The 12718-nt window shown below is 40.5% G+C and overlaps 1 protein-coding gene and 1 long non-coding RNA gene across 2 annotated transcripts in view; both read right to left on the reverse strand.

Moving 5' to 3' along the window:
- LOC132872721 (uncharacterized) overlaps positions 1-3419 on the reverse strand; it is a 25541-nt gene extending 22122 nt beyond the window's left edge. Inside the window, exon 1 of the long non-coding RNA XR_009651474.1 lies at positions 2327-3419. This is a non-coding gene — a long non-coding RNA (uncharacterized LOC132872721). The remainder of the gene's footprint in view (positions 1-2326) is intronic.
- Positions 3420-7898: 4479 nt separating this feature from the next.
- LOC132872725 (protein SCO2 homolog, mitochondrial) lies at positions 7899-12237 on the reverse strand. The gene is made up of 2 exons (XM_060907762.1): positions 12032-12237; positions 7899-8953 (listed from the first exon to the last, which is right to left on the reverse strand). The coding sequence occupies exon 2, from the start codon at positions 8943-8945 to the stop codon at positions 8025-8027; it is 921 nt and encodes a 306-aa protein (XP_060763745.1). The 5' UTR covers positions 8946-8953; positions 12032-12237; the 3' UTR covers positions 7899-8024.
- Positions 12238-12718: the final 481 nt, after the last annotated feature.

Genomic DNA, 12718 nt, shown 5'->3' on the forward strand with positions numbered 1-12718 from the left:
TTGAATTTTGTTTCTACCCAAAATGCATCATGAGATATGAGCCAAAAGACATTTTTCCTAGTTATAGCGCCCCCTAGCGGCCAATTTGTTCCAAATTTTATGTGGGCGTTTGGAAAGGGGTAGGGCATAATCCCACCAAGTTTTGTCAAGATAGCCCAAAGGGCCGCCGAGATATGAGCGCACTTCCTGTTTTGCGTCTGCGCAGCCGATTTTGATTGGCTGCCACGGCCAAACGCTTATGAAATTCAAAATACTGGGTATAACTTTTGTGCAGGTTCGTCCAATTATGCTATCTTCCAAGTTTGGGAGAAATTGGTCAAAAATTGAGGGAGGAGTAGCATTTTAATTGATTTTCACAAAATTCAAAATGGCGGAAAAACTATATGGGCGGAAAATGACGTCATGGGGTGCGTTGGATTCGTCTTGGCCCAAGGATTACAGGGATACCAAGTTTTTGAAAATTGGCCCAACGGTTCAAAAGTTACAAGCAGAAATGTACCTGCGAGTTTGACCTGTTGGTGGCGCTAGAGGGTTTGAGGTAGAGGCCTGAAATTTGCTGAGAGTAATGTTGAGACTGTCTAGAATCAGTGTGCCAAATTTCACAACTTTTTACCAGACGGTTCTATGGGCTGCCATAGACTTGCAGAGGCAGAAGTGGACTGAATAATAATAATAATAATAATAAGAAACAATAGAATCACTATGGGTGCCTTCGCAGCTTCGCTGCTTGGCCCCCAAATAGTAAAATTAATGAAAAAAAAAGAAATATACAGAAATAATCAAAACTCAAGATATGTTAGTATATTGTACCATATGGGACAAATCGAGAGGAAAAAATTTAAAGAAAAAAAAAGATAGTTAACAGCAAAATTCCATAAATATACTCGTACCATGACTGTATTATTGTCCATTAAAACGTTTAAGTGGGGAAGAACAGTAAGTAGTGACGAATATTTTTCGCACAAGTGGTATTTAGCCCTAGAATTAAAAGATTTAATGGATTTGGCATCTTTGAGATTTACAGGTAGTTTTGACCAGAGTTCAGGGACAAGGTGAAGGAAGCTGTCGTGGACGGTACTTGTTTTATATGGGTTTATATGGATATCTTGTCGGTGACGTGTATCATAAGGGTGAATGTCGTGGTTAAAATTGAATTTGACACAGAGGGAGCGGTAATTTATGACAACTAAAAAGAAAGCCGAATTTTGCAAGTTGAAGTTTAAACTGGTCTTCTAATTTTAATATACGCAGTTCTTTAAACAGTGGAGAGGATGCTTCATTATATCTGGAGTTGGTTATTATTCTTATCGCTTTTTTCTGCAGGACGCTGATGCGTTTCAAGCAAGTTTTTGTCACTGACCCCCAAAGCAGTATTCCATATTGTAAGTAAGGGTGAATTAAACTATAGTACAAAGTTTTCATGTTACATACAGATAGAATGTTTCGTGCCATACGCAATGCATACAGTCCACTGGCGAGTTTTTTATAGCAGTGATCTATATGATCCGACCATTTTAACTTATCATCAATGATAATTCCCAGAAATTTTGTGCTATTAACTCTCTCTAAAACCACATCACATATGGACAAGTTCAAGCTCTCGATGGCTTCCTCACTACTTTTGCTTTTGTTAAAAAGCATATAATTCGTTTTTGAGATGTTGAGCGACAATCTGTCAATCATTGATGGCATCACGAACTCACAGATGTATTGCTCTATACTGAAAGAGAAGATGCTACCATCACTCCGTGCCCTTGGTCATTGTGCACTTTTCCAACATGACTGAACACACATCTAAGGCCACTGTTAGATTTCTGAAGAACAGGGTGAAAGTGATTCAGTGGCCAAGTATGTCTCCTGATCTGAACCCAATCAAACACCTATGGGGAATTCTGAAGAGACAAGTTGAGCATCACTCTCCATCCAGCCACTAAAAGAGGTCATTGTTGAAGAATGGAAAATGATTGATGTTGCAAAATGTTGCCAACTTGTTCATTCCATGCCTAGAAGACTTGGTGCCGTCATTAAAAATCATGGAGGCCATACAAAGTACTAGATGTAGTAGTTTTTGTTGTGGGGTGTACTCATTTTTGCACCACCCTAATTTGAGTAAAACTGAAAAATGTGTAATCTAAGTTATATTATTAACCTTACTTTCCCGTTATAAGTTAAACAGATGTTATATTAAACTTTGTCTTGTCAACATTTTGGAAATTGTTTGTGTTCATTGAGATATTGTTTAAAATGTTACTTTTCAAAGGGGGTGGACTCATTTACACTGAGCACTGTAGATACTGAAATGAATGTTTAAAGCACGTGTATTTACCTGTGAAAATACCTCTGGCGGGATGCTGTGCCTTCTGCCAGCTTGAAGGCACATTTCTCCCTGTCCATGCATGGCTCACCAGTACTGCTTCCATCATCAAATTCTTCCTCCTTCTCCTCTGCTGTTTCAGGCTTGGTTACTTCACTTTTGCTCACTTCTTCTTGGGTCCCATTTTGTAAACTTTAAACTGAAAATTTTTTTAATTTTCCCACAAAATATCCAAATGTTCTTCAGTCGAAAGACAGATGCAGAATGCTGCAGACACGCTGGTTTTATACCCACTCCTGGCTTACGTCACACGCAAGATACGAGTGATTGTAACGTGCTAATCACATGCGTCATACACGCTTCACAAGTGCGGCCTGAACTCGTAGCGCAGGAAACTGGTAAAATGCAAGTCTCACACACTCACTGAACACGTGCATCAGATATACGCTTTCCACGGGCTAACGGCACAATTTTTCCCACACCTCGAGGAAATCAGGTGTGCAACCTGTACTTGACAAGTATTTTGCCCGTACTCCTCCCCCAAACTTTCCCCTGGGTTCACCGTGACCCTGCGGTACGGCTGCGAGCTACCAAACCGTGCGACCCATGTGTGTCCAAAACACTTACGGCGGGTTGCGAGTGAGGCTTTAATTAATACACTGGATGTTGACTCTGCCCCTTTCTGTAGCCATGCAAACTACTGTTGAGGAATTTGGATGACAGGCACCTACAGGAGGAGTTCATGGCATTTGGGACTGTAGTTAATGTAAAGGTCACTTCCAATTATTAAAGCAAATTCAATGTCCCTAAACCAGACTTTTTTCCTTGTACAAAGCAACAATCATTATGTTGAGTGACCATGTTTTCGAACCATAGCTGATCCAAAAGGCCATAAATTGATGGGAAAATCAAAAATCAGCCGATTTTCTTGGAATCTGCCGAGACTGAACCAGTAGTTCCCATGTAACAATCCAGGTATCAATTTCGTTCACGTGCGCAGCAGTGATTAGACCAGTCTCAATACGGAATCACGTTTTGGACAGAATTCTGATAGTGATTGGGATTCTTACAGTGAGAGTAAAAAGTATTTGATCCCTTGCTGATTTTGTTGGTTTGCCCACTAATAAAGACATGATCATTCTATACTTATAATGGTAGATGTATTCTAACAGAGAGACAGAATATCAAAACGAAAATCCAGAAAATAACTTTAAAGAATACATTTTAATTGATTTGTATTTCATTGAGGGAAATAAGTATTTGATCCATCTAGCCAAAAGCACTTAATACTTGGTGGCAAAGCCTTTGTTTGCAAGCAAAGCGGACAGACGTTTGTTGTAGTTAACCACAAAAAGTTAGCACACATATCTGGGGGAATTTTGGCCCACTCTTCTTTGCAGATCCTCTCTAAATCATTAAGGTTGGTGGGCTGTCGCTTGGCAACTCGGACCTTCAGCTCCCTCCATAGATTTTCGATTGGATTGAGGTCCGGAGACTGGCTGGGCCACTCCATGACCTTAATGTGGTTCTTCTTGAGCCACTCCTTTGTTGCCTTTGCTGTATGCTTCGGGTCGTTGTCATGTTGGAAGACCCAACCACGGCCCATTTTCAACTTCCTGGCAGAGGGGAGGAGGTTGTCCCTCAGGACTGCACGGTACATGGCTCCATCCATCTTCCCACTGATGCGGTGAAGTAGCCCTGTGCCTTTGGCAGAGAAACACCCCCAAAACATAATGCTTCCACCTCCATAATTGATGGTGGGCACAGTGTTCCTGGGGTCATAGGCAGCATTTTTCTTCTTCCACACATGACGAGTAGAGTTTAGGCCAAATAGTTCAATTTTGGTCTCGTCTGACCACAGAACCTTCTCCCAATCACTTTGTACATCTTTGAGGTGATCATTGGCATACATTAGGCGGGCCTCCACATGTGCCTTCTTAAGCAGGGGTACCTTTCGGGCACTGCAGGATCTTAATCCATTGTGGCGCAAAGTGTTGCCAATTGTTTTCCTGGTGACTGTGGTCCCAGCTGCCTTGAGGTCATTCACTAACTCCCGCTGTGTGGTTGCAGGCTGATTTCTCACAGTTCTCATGATCATTGCCACCCCACGAGGTGAAATCTTCTGTGGAGCACCAGACCGAGGTCTATTGATGGTCATGTTATACTTCTTAAATTTTCTCACAATTGCACCAATGGTTGTTACTTTAATACCCAGCATCTTGTTAATGTTTTTGTAGCCCATTCCAGATTTGTGCAGGTCAACAATCCTGTCTCTGAGGTCCTGAGAGAGTTCTTTGGTCTTACCCATGTTGGAGAGTTTGGAATCTGTCTGATTGTCTGATTCTGTGAACAGGTGTCTTTCATACAGGTGATTAGTTAGAACAGGTGTCTTCAATTCAGGTAACAAGTTGATTGGGAGTGTCTAACTGGTCTGTGAAAGCCAGAACTCCTAATGCATACTAGGGGATCAAATACTTATTTCCCTCAATGAAATACAAATCAATGAATATATATTCTTTAAAGTTATTTTCTGGATTTTCTTTTTGATATTCTGTCTCTCTATGTTAGAATACATTTACCATTAAAAGTATAGAATGATCATGTCTTTATTAGTGGGCAAACCAACAAAATCAGCAAGGGATCAAATACTTTTTACTCTCACTGTATATGTCGGATGAAGGGGCAGATGATTATCAAGAATATTCCAGAGTAAATGGTTCTCTTTTCGAGCCCCCAAGATGAGAAACTGCCAGTTCACGATGGTCCCGCTCACCGCCAATAGCGCACCACCAGCCAGAGAGAATTGGAAACACAGATTGGTTTGTGGATTTTTATTCCAAGCTGGCCGCTGCAAAATATCAGGAAAATATTTACATGTACCTCAATAAATGCAGAAATATAATCTTTAAAACGTAGTTATTCAGTGTAATTACTGAAAGAAAACATGAAGTGGACGATAATGGGGGAAATCGACGAACTGTCCAAATGTCAGCTCAAATGTCATTTATTAGATCAATGGGTTTCTTATTTTTGCTCCAGTAATTCCCATGTGGTCGTTCTGGTGGTGGTGAACACTTGACGAATCAGATTTATTATTTGTAGGCAACAGGAAATCCGCCCGCTTTGTTTGCACAAACCTCACCCACTGTCGCTTTAGTGTCATTTCTCGGAAATTCTTGAACCGAAATATCCTATTGTATATGAATTTGAGCATCCAAACACAACGCAGCGCCTTCCCATCATTATTTTTGTAAGATTCCAACAACATCCAATTTTAGCAAGTAAACAAGCCTGGAGTCAGATGAACCAAAATGACCCAGCTAATGTGTGCGCACGTGTGTTCACTGCTTCAGATGGGTTAAATGCAGAGGATGAATTTCACTGTGCTTGAAGTGTGCATGTGGTGAATAAAGGTTTCTTCTTCTTAACCGGGGTTCCACATGTGATGTTATGCGAGATTAGCCCTGCAGCAAGGCTGTGTTTTTCCAGGATTCGGAAGCCGCGATTTATCAAAAGTTTTGTGCTTGATAAAATAACACACGTAATTAATATTATTTCCCCCCCGCTTTATTAATTAATTTTGGTCGTTACTAATGATATATGCTTTTAAAAGCATTAATCCCTAGATTTAATTCCTTTTCCAAGAACCTGTGTTCACCTCCCCTTCCTTGCTCTGTTATGCCAAAACCAGTGTGCACTTGCAGCACAAGGAGACAAATGCGGGGTGGGTTTTTTTCCTCAAATGGTGTATTTTCTGAATGTGGAGAGACACGAATTTTTTATTTTTTTTACACTGTATGCATAATGAACGTAATGCTCATTCTTTGCTGTCTGTATCTTCTCACTGTCCTCTACAGCAGTGATTCCCAACCACTGTGCCACGGCACATTAGTGTGCTGTGAGAGATCATCAGGTGTACCATAGGAAATTATCCAATTTCACTTAATTGGTCAGAAAATTATTTATTTACTGCAAATAATTTGTCTTAGTTTGTCTATGCCAGCGACCTATAGTGACAGGCAGAACAATTAAACACTCTTCCACTAGATGGCAGCAGGTAGCTAATTAACCTGTGTATCTATCTGTTGCCATTCAAACAATAGAATTAGTAACGCTTCGGGTGTGACAACGATGATAGTGATGGATAAATATCTCATCTCATTATCTCTAGCCGCTTTATCCTGTTCTACAGGGTCGCAGGCAAGCTGGAGCCTATCCCAACTGACTACGGGGGAGAGGCGGGGTACACTCTGGACAAGTCGCCAGGTCATCACAGGGCTGAATGGATAAATATTTGAAAAGAAAAAGTGCACAATCCAAACTGGGTCCTGGGGAAAATTCTGACCCAGATGAAGGCCCTAGTATGAGTACTGGTCAGAAGAAAGCAAAAAAAGGTGAGCTCAAGACAATACAATGAAAGTTATCTTTCCTTTGGATTTACTTTTACTGGGGAACCAACCGAGCCGACTCCATTATGCTTGGTGTGTGAGGGGAAAAGCTGTCCAACAGTGCAGGAGGAAATAACTGTACTGAGACAAAATCATGGTTTTAAGCTGAGCTTTGCTGATCTACCTTTGGACAGTTTTTGGCTGACTGCTGCCAAGGAGTTCACCATTCTGGCAAGCAGAGCTCTCTCAGCTCTGCTCCCATTTTCCACAACCTATCTACGCGAGCTGGGCTTTTCAAGCATGACTGCTAAAAAAACTTAAAAAAAAAAAAGAGACTCAGAGCAGTTGAGGAAGATCTTTGTGTACATCTTTCTTCAATTCCTGTGAGAATCTCAGTTTTGTGTTCGACTAAACAGGCCCAGGTTTCACAATGAGTAAGTAAATTGTGAGTAAACTGAGACTAGATGATCATTTATATTTCATTATATATACTTTTTGTGACATTTTTGTTTGGTGGTGTGCCGTGGGATTTTTCTAATGTAAAATATGTGCCGTGGCTCAAGAAAGGTTGGGAAACACTGCTCTACAGGTCATGATGGAGAATGGCCACTCAAGTGGTATGGGCTTCGTCACTTTTTCCATCTCCTTATGAAGCAAGAAAGGCCATAATGGTCATGAACAGCCAGCTGTATATTCATATCTTATTAAAACACCTGGTTTCTCATCTCATCTCATTATCTGTAGCTGCTTTATCCTGTTCTACAGGGTCGCAGGCAAGCTGGAGCCTATCCCAGCTGACTACGGGCAAAAGGCGGGGTACACCCTGGACAAGTCGCCAGGTCATCACAGGGCTGACACAGACACCCATTCACACTCACATTCACACCTACGGTCAATTTAGAGTCACCAGTTAACCTAACCTGCATGTCTTTGGACTGTGGGGGAAACCGGAGCACCCGGAGGAAACCCACGCGGACACGGGGAGAACATGCAAACTCTGCACAGAAAGGCCCTCGCCGGCCACGGGGCTCGAACCCGGACCTTCTTGCTGTGCGGCAACAGCGCTAACCACTACATAAGTAATAGTTATTATCCCCAAACTGTCCTTCAAACAGCTGCATACTTCTTGTCTCCTGGCTTCATTTATGGGAAAAACGTCACCTCCCTTAGATTATGATTCAAAAATGTCAGTCATATTTAAATTTAACTTTTATTTAGTCTGTTTCTATTTACTGTTTTTTTTTAATTCAGCTCCAAGTCCAGCCCTCATATCCAAGTACACTGTATTTTGCAATATGTAATCAAATGTCCCTGTATCAGACTTAATGCTGGTCAGGGAATAACGTCACATAATTCTTCATGTGTTGACGAATGCTTTCAGCAATCTGCATGTCATTTTTCATTCGGTTGTAATAGTCCAGGAAAAGGCCATCTGGATTGATGAGGTATATAAGGATGGTGTGGTCCACGATATAGTCTCCATCTTCGTCCTTGGGTCCAGCACTCGCATAAACCCGGTAAGCCTGTCCAGCTTCCTTTACCTCCTCAGGTGTGCCCGTCAATCCAATCAGCCGTGGGTGAAAATCTCTGACGTACTTTGCCATGGCAGCTACATCATCTCTTTCCGGATCGACGGTTATAAACACTGGCTGCACACAGGGCAGGTTTGACTCCTCCAACAGCTTTACCACACTGCTCAACTTTTCCAGCTCGTCAGGGCAGATATCGGGGCAGTGCGTGAAGCCGAAGTACATAAGCACCCACTGCCCCAAGAAGTCTTTTTTGGTCCGTCGTTGACCAGTGTGGTCCAGTAAACAGAAGTCCCCCTGGCCTATGGCCACTTTCCTCAACTGCTCTATCCGTTGCATTTGCAGCTTCCGCTGCTTTTCCTCATGTACGTACCACCAGGTGCCAATTATAGCACCTCCAAAAAGGAGTGTAATGGCTAGTCGTGTTTGGAGTTTTATCCTGGCTGAGAAACTAGATTTTGGAGGTTGGGTATTGTCCTGAGATAATGTAGCTTGCTGGTGCTCAAATAACTGTGACAGAAGAGCTCTTTCAGGACTACAGAAATGTGCACATTTCTCATTTTGACACTTATTTATGCGTCGTGTGTAGCAGCTATACATCCTCGGTATGTAATAGAGCAAATCGTAAGGGCATGGATTGTGACTGGCTTGTAGAGGGATTCTCAGCATTGTCCATGATGCCTTGTAACAGGCAAGAGGTCTGATACTAAGCATCTTCAGCCCTGGAGAAGTAGAGAAAAAAAACAAAACACCAGAAACAGATGCTTTTAGTTTAAGATAACCAATACTGAACAAAGAGCATGTAATACTCAAGTACTGGGTTCTCAGTTCAGTTCCTGGAGTACCTGTACAATCAATCAGTCTTATCCATAAAAAGCCTGCAGTTTTTCATTCCAACCCAGCAAGAGTCGCACCTGATGTTAGCAGTTTCATCAGTTGAACTTTGCCTTTACTGCTGGAATAAAATAAAAGCCTGCAGCCAACTTTCAATTTTATCTGCTTCAAATACACCCAAGCTTGCATGTTAGGTCACAAACCTGCCATAAATGGTACTGAAGCAGTTTTGGAACATTGAAAACCTGGAACTGCAGTCCTGGACCTCCAGCTCTGGAGTTCACACTCCTGATTCAACTGATCAGTTAATTCCCATAAATGCAGTGAGTGTGTAAGAGCAGGGTTGGGAGAACACCTTGCTCTGATAATCTTAATGGTCCTCCTGCTCTAAAACACCCCCTTCAGCTGAGGTTTGAAGGGTTTGGGTAGTTGGATAAAATAAACAGCTCTCCATGATCCAGGCTGGAAAAGCATATTTGCCAACCCTCCCGATTTTGGCCTCCATCTCCTGCCTCCCGATCGTATTTGTTAAAAACTGGATAATCTTCCAGTTTGGGGAAATCCCTACCGCCAAGTTAAAAATACTCCCGATTATGTCCAATCAGAATCGTATGAGAAACACTGCTGACGTCAACTGACTAACCAATCAACGAACAGAACAACAGTCACTTCCGTAATGTAGGATTCACCCAGGCTGTCCAACATTTTTTACAAGCAGTCATTCATCATGGCTGCTAAACCCAATACCAAATGGCAAAAATATGAATGCAAATACCAGGTTGCATGGGAGAATGAATTTCCATGGATAAGCAAATGTTCGACCAGCCAGTTACACATTTTAAGGTAAAGATACCTTAAATCAGAATATAATGGACATTTGAGTGTGAAATTAAACTCGTCATCCCTACCATTTCAGAAACAAACTGTACAACTTCTAAAGTGTTTAGTGAAATTTTGCCTGACAGAGAATTTGTTTGGTGAGTGTATTTGAATAGTGTCGTAGTGTCTTAGTGCTATTTTGAATTTATGTTTGAAAGTTTACAAGTGAATTATCTGGAAAGTGATTGATTTTGATAGAGTTTTGAAGTTTTAAGTGAAAGATTACTAGTGAGTGTATTTTGGTCGTACTAAAATTCTGCATTCGAGTGAATTTCTTTGGGGAGTATATTTTGATAGTATGGTAGTATTTATAGTGCCATTTTTGAATTTTGTTTGAAAACTTTCAAAGTTTGCAAATGAGCAAATTCCTTTGGTGCATTCCGATAGGATTTCTAGTGCTTTTTAAAAATTCTGTTGGAAAGTGTTTAGTGAGAGAGATGCGTTTTAGTAGTACTAAGACAGTGCGGTATTTATTTAATTGAGTTGTTACTATTTTGGTTAAATCTTATTAAAATTTAATTTATATATGATATTATAGCTCTCTATTTTTACATGAGCTTACAGAAGGAAAACACATTTGATGCAATCCAATAATACTTTCATTCACTGCGACTATTTTAAGAAATGATAAACATTCTTCAAAAGCATCACTTGTGTTATTTTCTGTGTATGTATACAATATTCAGGCATGAGATTTTTCAGCTAAAAATCTGATTTAAGACTTCCCTTTCATTGTTGTTATATTAAAATTCAAGACGAGTATTATTTCAGATTTTTCACTCTGAGCTCTCTCATGCCTGATACATGAATCCCATATGGGACATTCCACCGAATGGGTACCATTTGCTTGTTGTACCACTCCCAAATTAAACTTAATTTGTTATATCTTTTCAACACTATTATAACACACATATTTAACTATTCAAAATGTTAAAAGGCTACGTTATTTATTTTCTTACAAGGTTTGGAAGTCAAAGATGGCTGCATTTTTTTTCAATCCTGTTACCAAAACTCAAAGTAACAGGACTGAGTTTTTAGCCTAGGATTAGCTAATACATGGAATTAAGCCACATGGCATCATCGCTAATAGCATGACCACATTTAGCATATATCATCTAAGAAATAATTTAACTAACAGGACAGTATGTAGACATTGACCTTATCAGTCAAAGTTTAAAAAAAATCATCAAATATACAGAAAAGTAAATGAGAGAACTAACTTTTAGTCTTCCCATGGCCTTCAGAAGACACAACTGATGTAACTTCCTGTTGAACATGTGATTTATGGAATGCTCCAAATTTGTCAGATGGGGTAATATGTTTGGGTAACAGGACTGAGTGAAAACCCAGGGACATGACTAAAATGTGTATTTTAACTAAGATATTGTGGATTTCTTATGAAAAAAAAATTTAAACCATGGATAGGATATGGAGTCACAGCAGTGCAAAAGAAATACTGTTTCTGAAGGATTTTAATCATAATATTTCATAGTTAAGTATAAAGTTAGAGTGCGGGGACAGGTACACATGCTATTTTTCAGTGTTTTAGGTAGATTGTATTAATCCTTACAATTATATATCTTAAATTTGAAATCAGATCAATGTGCAGGACATAAGGAAAATGTATTTTAAAGTACATTTTTATGTGCATTTATACATATAATTTTCTAGGGACGGAAATGGCACCGATTCGGTGGAATAGTTCATAACCTGATAGAACAATATCAACAATTCAAAAACTCTTCAATTGTATAAATCTGAAATGGTTTGCAATTAATTGGGATCCACTGTTATCATTTGAACCACACATCAGACCCTCGGCCAGCTGAAAATATCGTTCACGCACTTTTCTCCCCCAGGAGAATTTTTAAAAGTTGGCAAGTATGGAAAAGTTCTATCAAATTAATAAAACAAGTCTGTGTTGATACAAGTGTTGAGTCAATGAAGGTCTTCCTAATCCTTACACCACATATGAAAAACTTTTCTCTAAACCTGATATCGATGATTCGCAATACTTTAACAAGGTGAAAAGGTTATATAACGACTAGATTAAATAAAACAGATGAAGAATTAGCAGTATTACTCACCCTGTTGCTGCTCTTCTCCACCACAGCATTAGCTTCCTAACCGGACTGGATGTAATAAGTAAACCCATTTTTAGTTTCGAAATAACAGATTCATTGTAGCAGAGGTATAGGTTTATTTAACTGAGAGCATATCAACCGAGAAATCTTTAACGTTTACTACTCTGAATTGTAAATTTCCTAAAATGTTTATTTCTATATTTAGTTTATACTGTGACCGTTTTTACGCTTGTTAGCTGATTCGTTACAAAGCGACGGGTTATGGTTACTTGATCCGCCCGATTAGTACCACGCATGCGCAGTTGATGGCACGCGCGGATCAGCAAAGACGAGCGAAGCCATCTGGCCGCCATCTTACCACTCCCATCGCGTGTATTTGGTTTGTGTGTTAAACCCATCCATCCATTATCTGTAGCCGCTTATCCTGTCCTACAGGGTCGCAGGCAAGCTGGGCAGCCTATCCCAGCTGACTATGGAGGGGTACACCCTGGACAAGTCGCCAGGTCATCACAGGGCTGACACAGACACAGACAACCATTCACACTCACATTCACACCTACGGTCAATTTAGAGCCACCAGTTAACCTAACCTGCATGTCTTTGGACTGTGGGGGAAACCGGAGCACCCGGAGGAAACCCACGCGGACACAGGGAGAACATGCAAACTCCACACAAGAAAGGCCCTTCGCC

The sequence above is a fragment of the Neoarius graeffei genome, chromosome 2, assembly GCF_027579695.1.
Source record: "Neoarius graeffei isolate fNeoGra1 chromosome 2, fNeoGra1.pri, whole genome shotgun sequence".
Lineage (NCBI taxonomy): Eukaryota > Metazoa > Chordata > Actinopteri > Siluriformes > Ariidae > Neoarius > Neoarius graeffei.

Coding starts and splice junctions, on each gene's coding strand:
- LOC132872725 (XM_060907762.1), bottom strand. CDS start 8,945: ATGCTTAGTATCAGACCTCTTGCCTGTTACAAGGCATCATGGACAATG.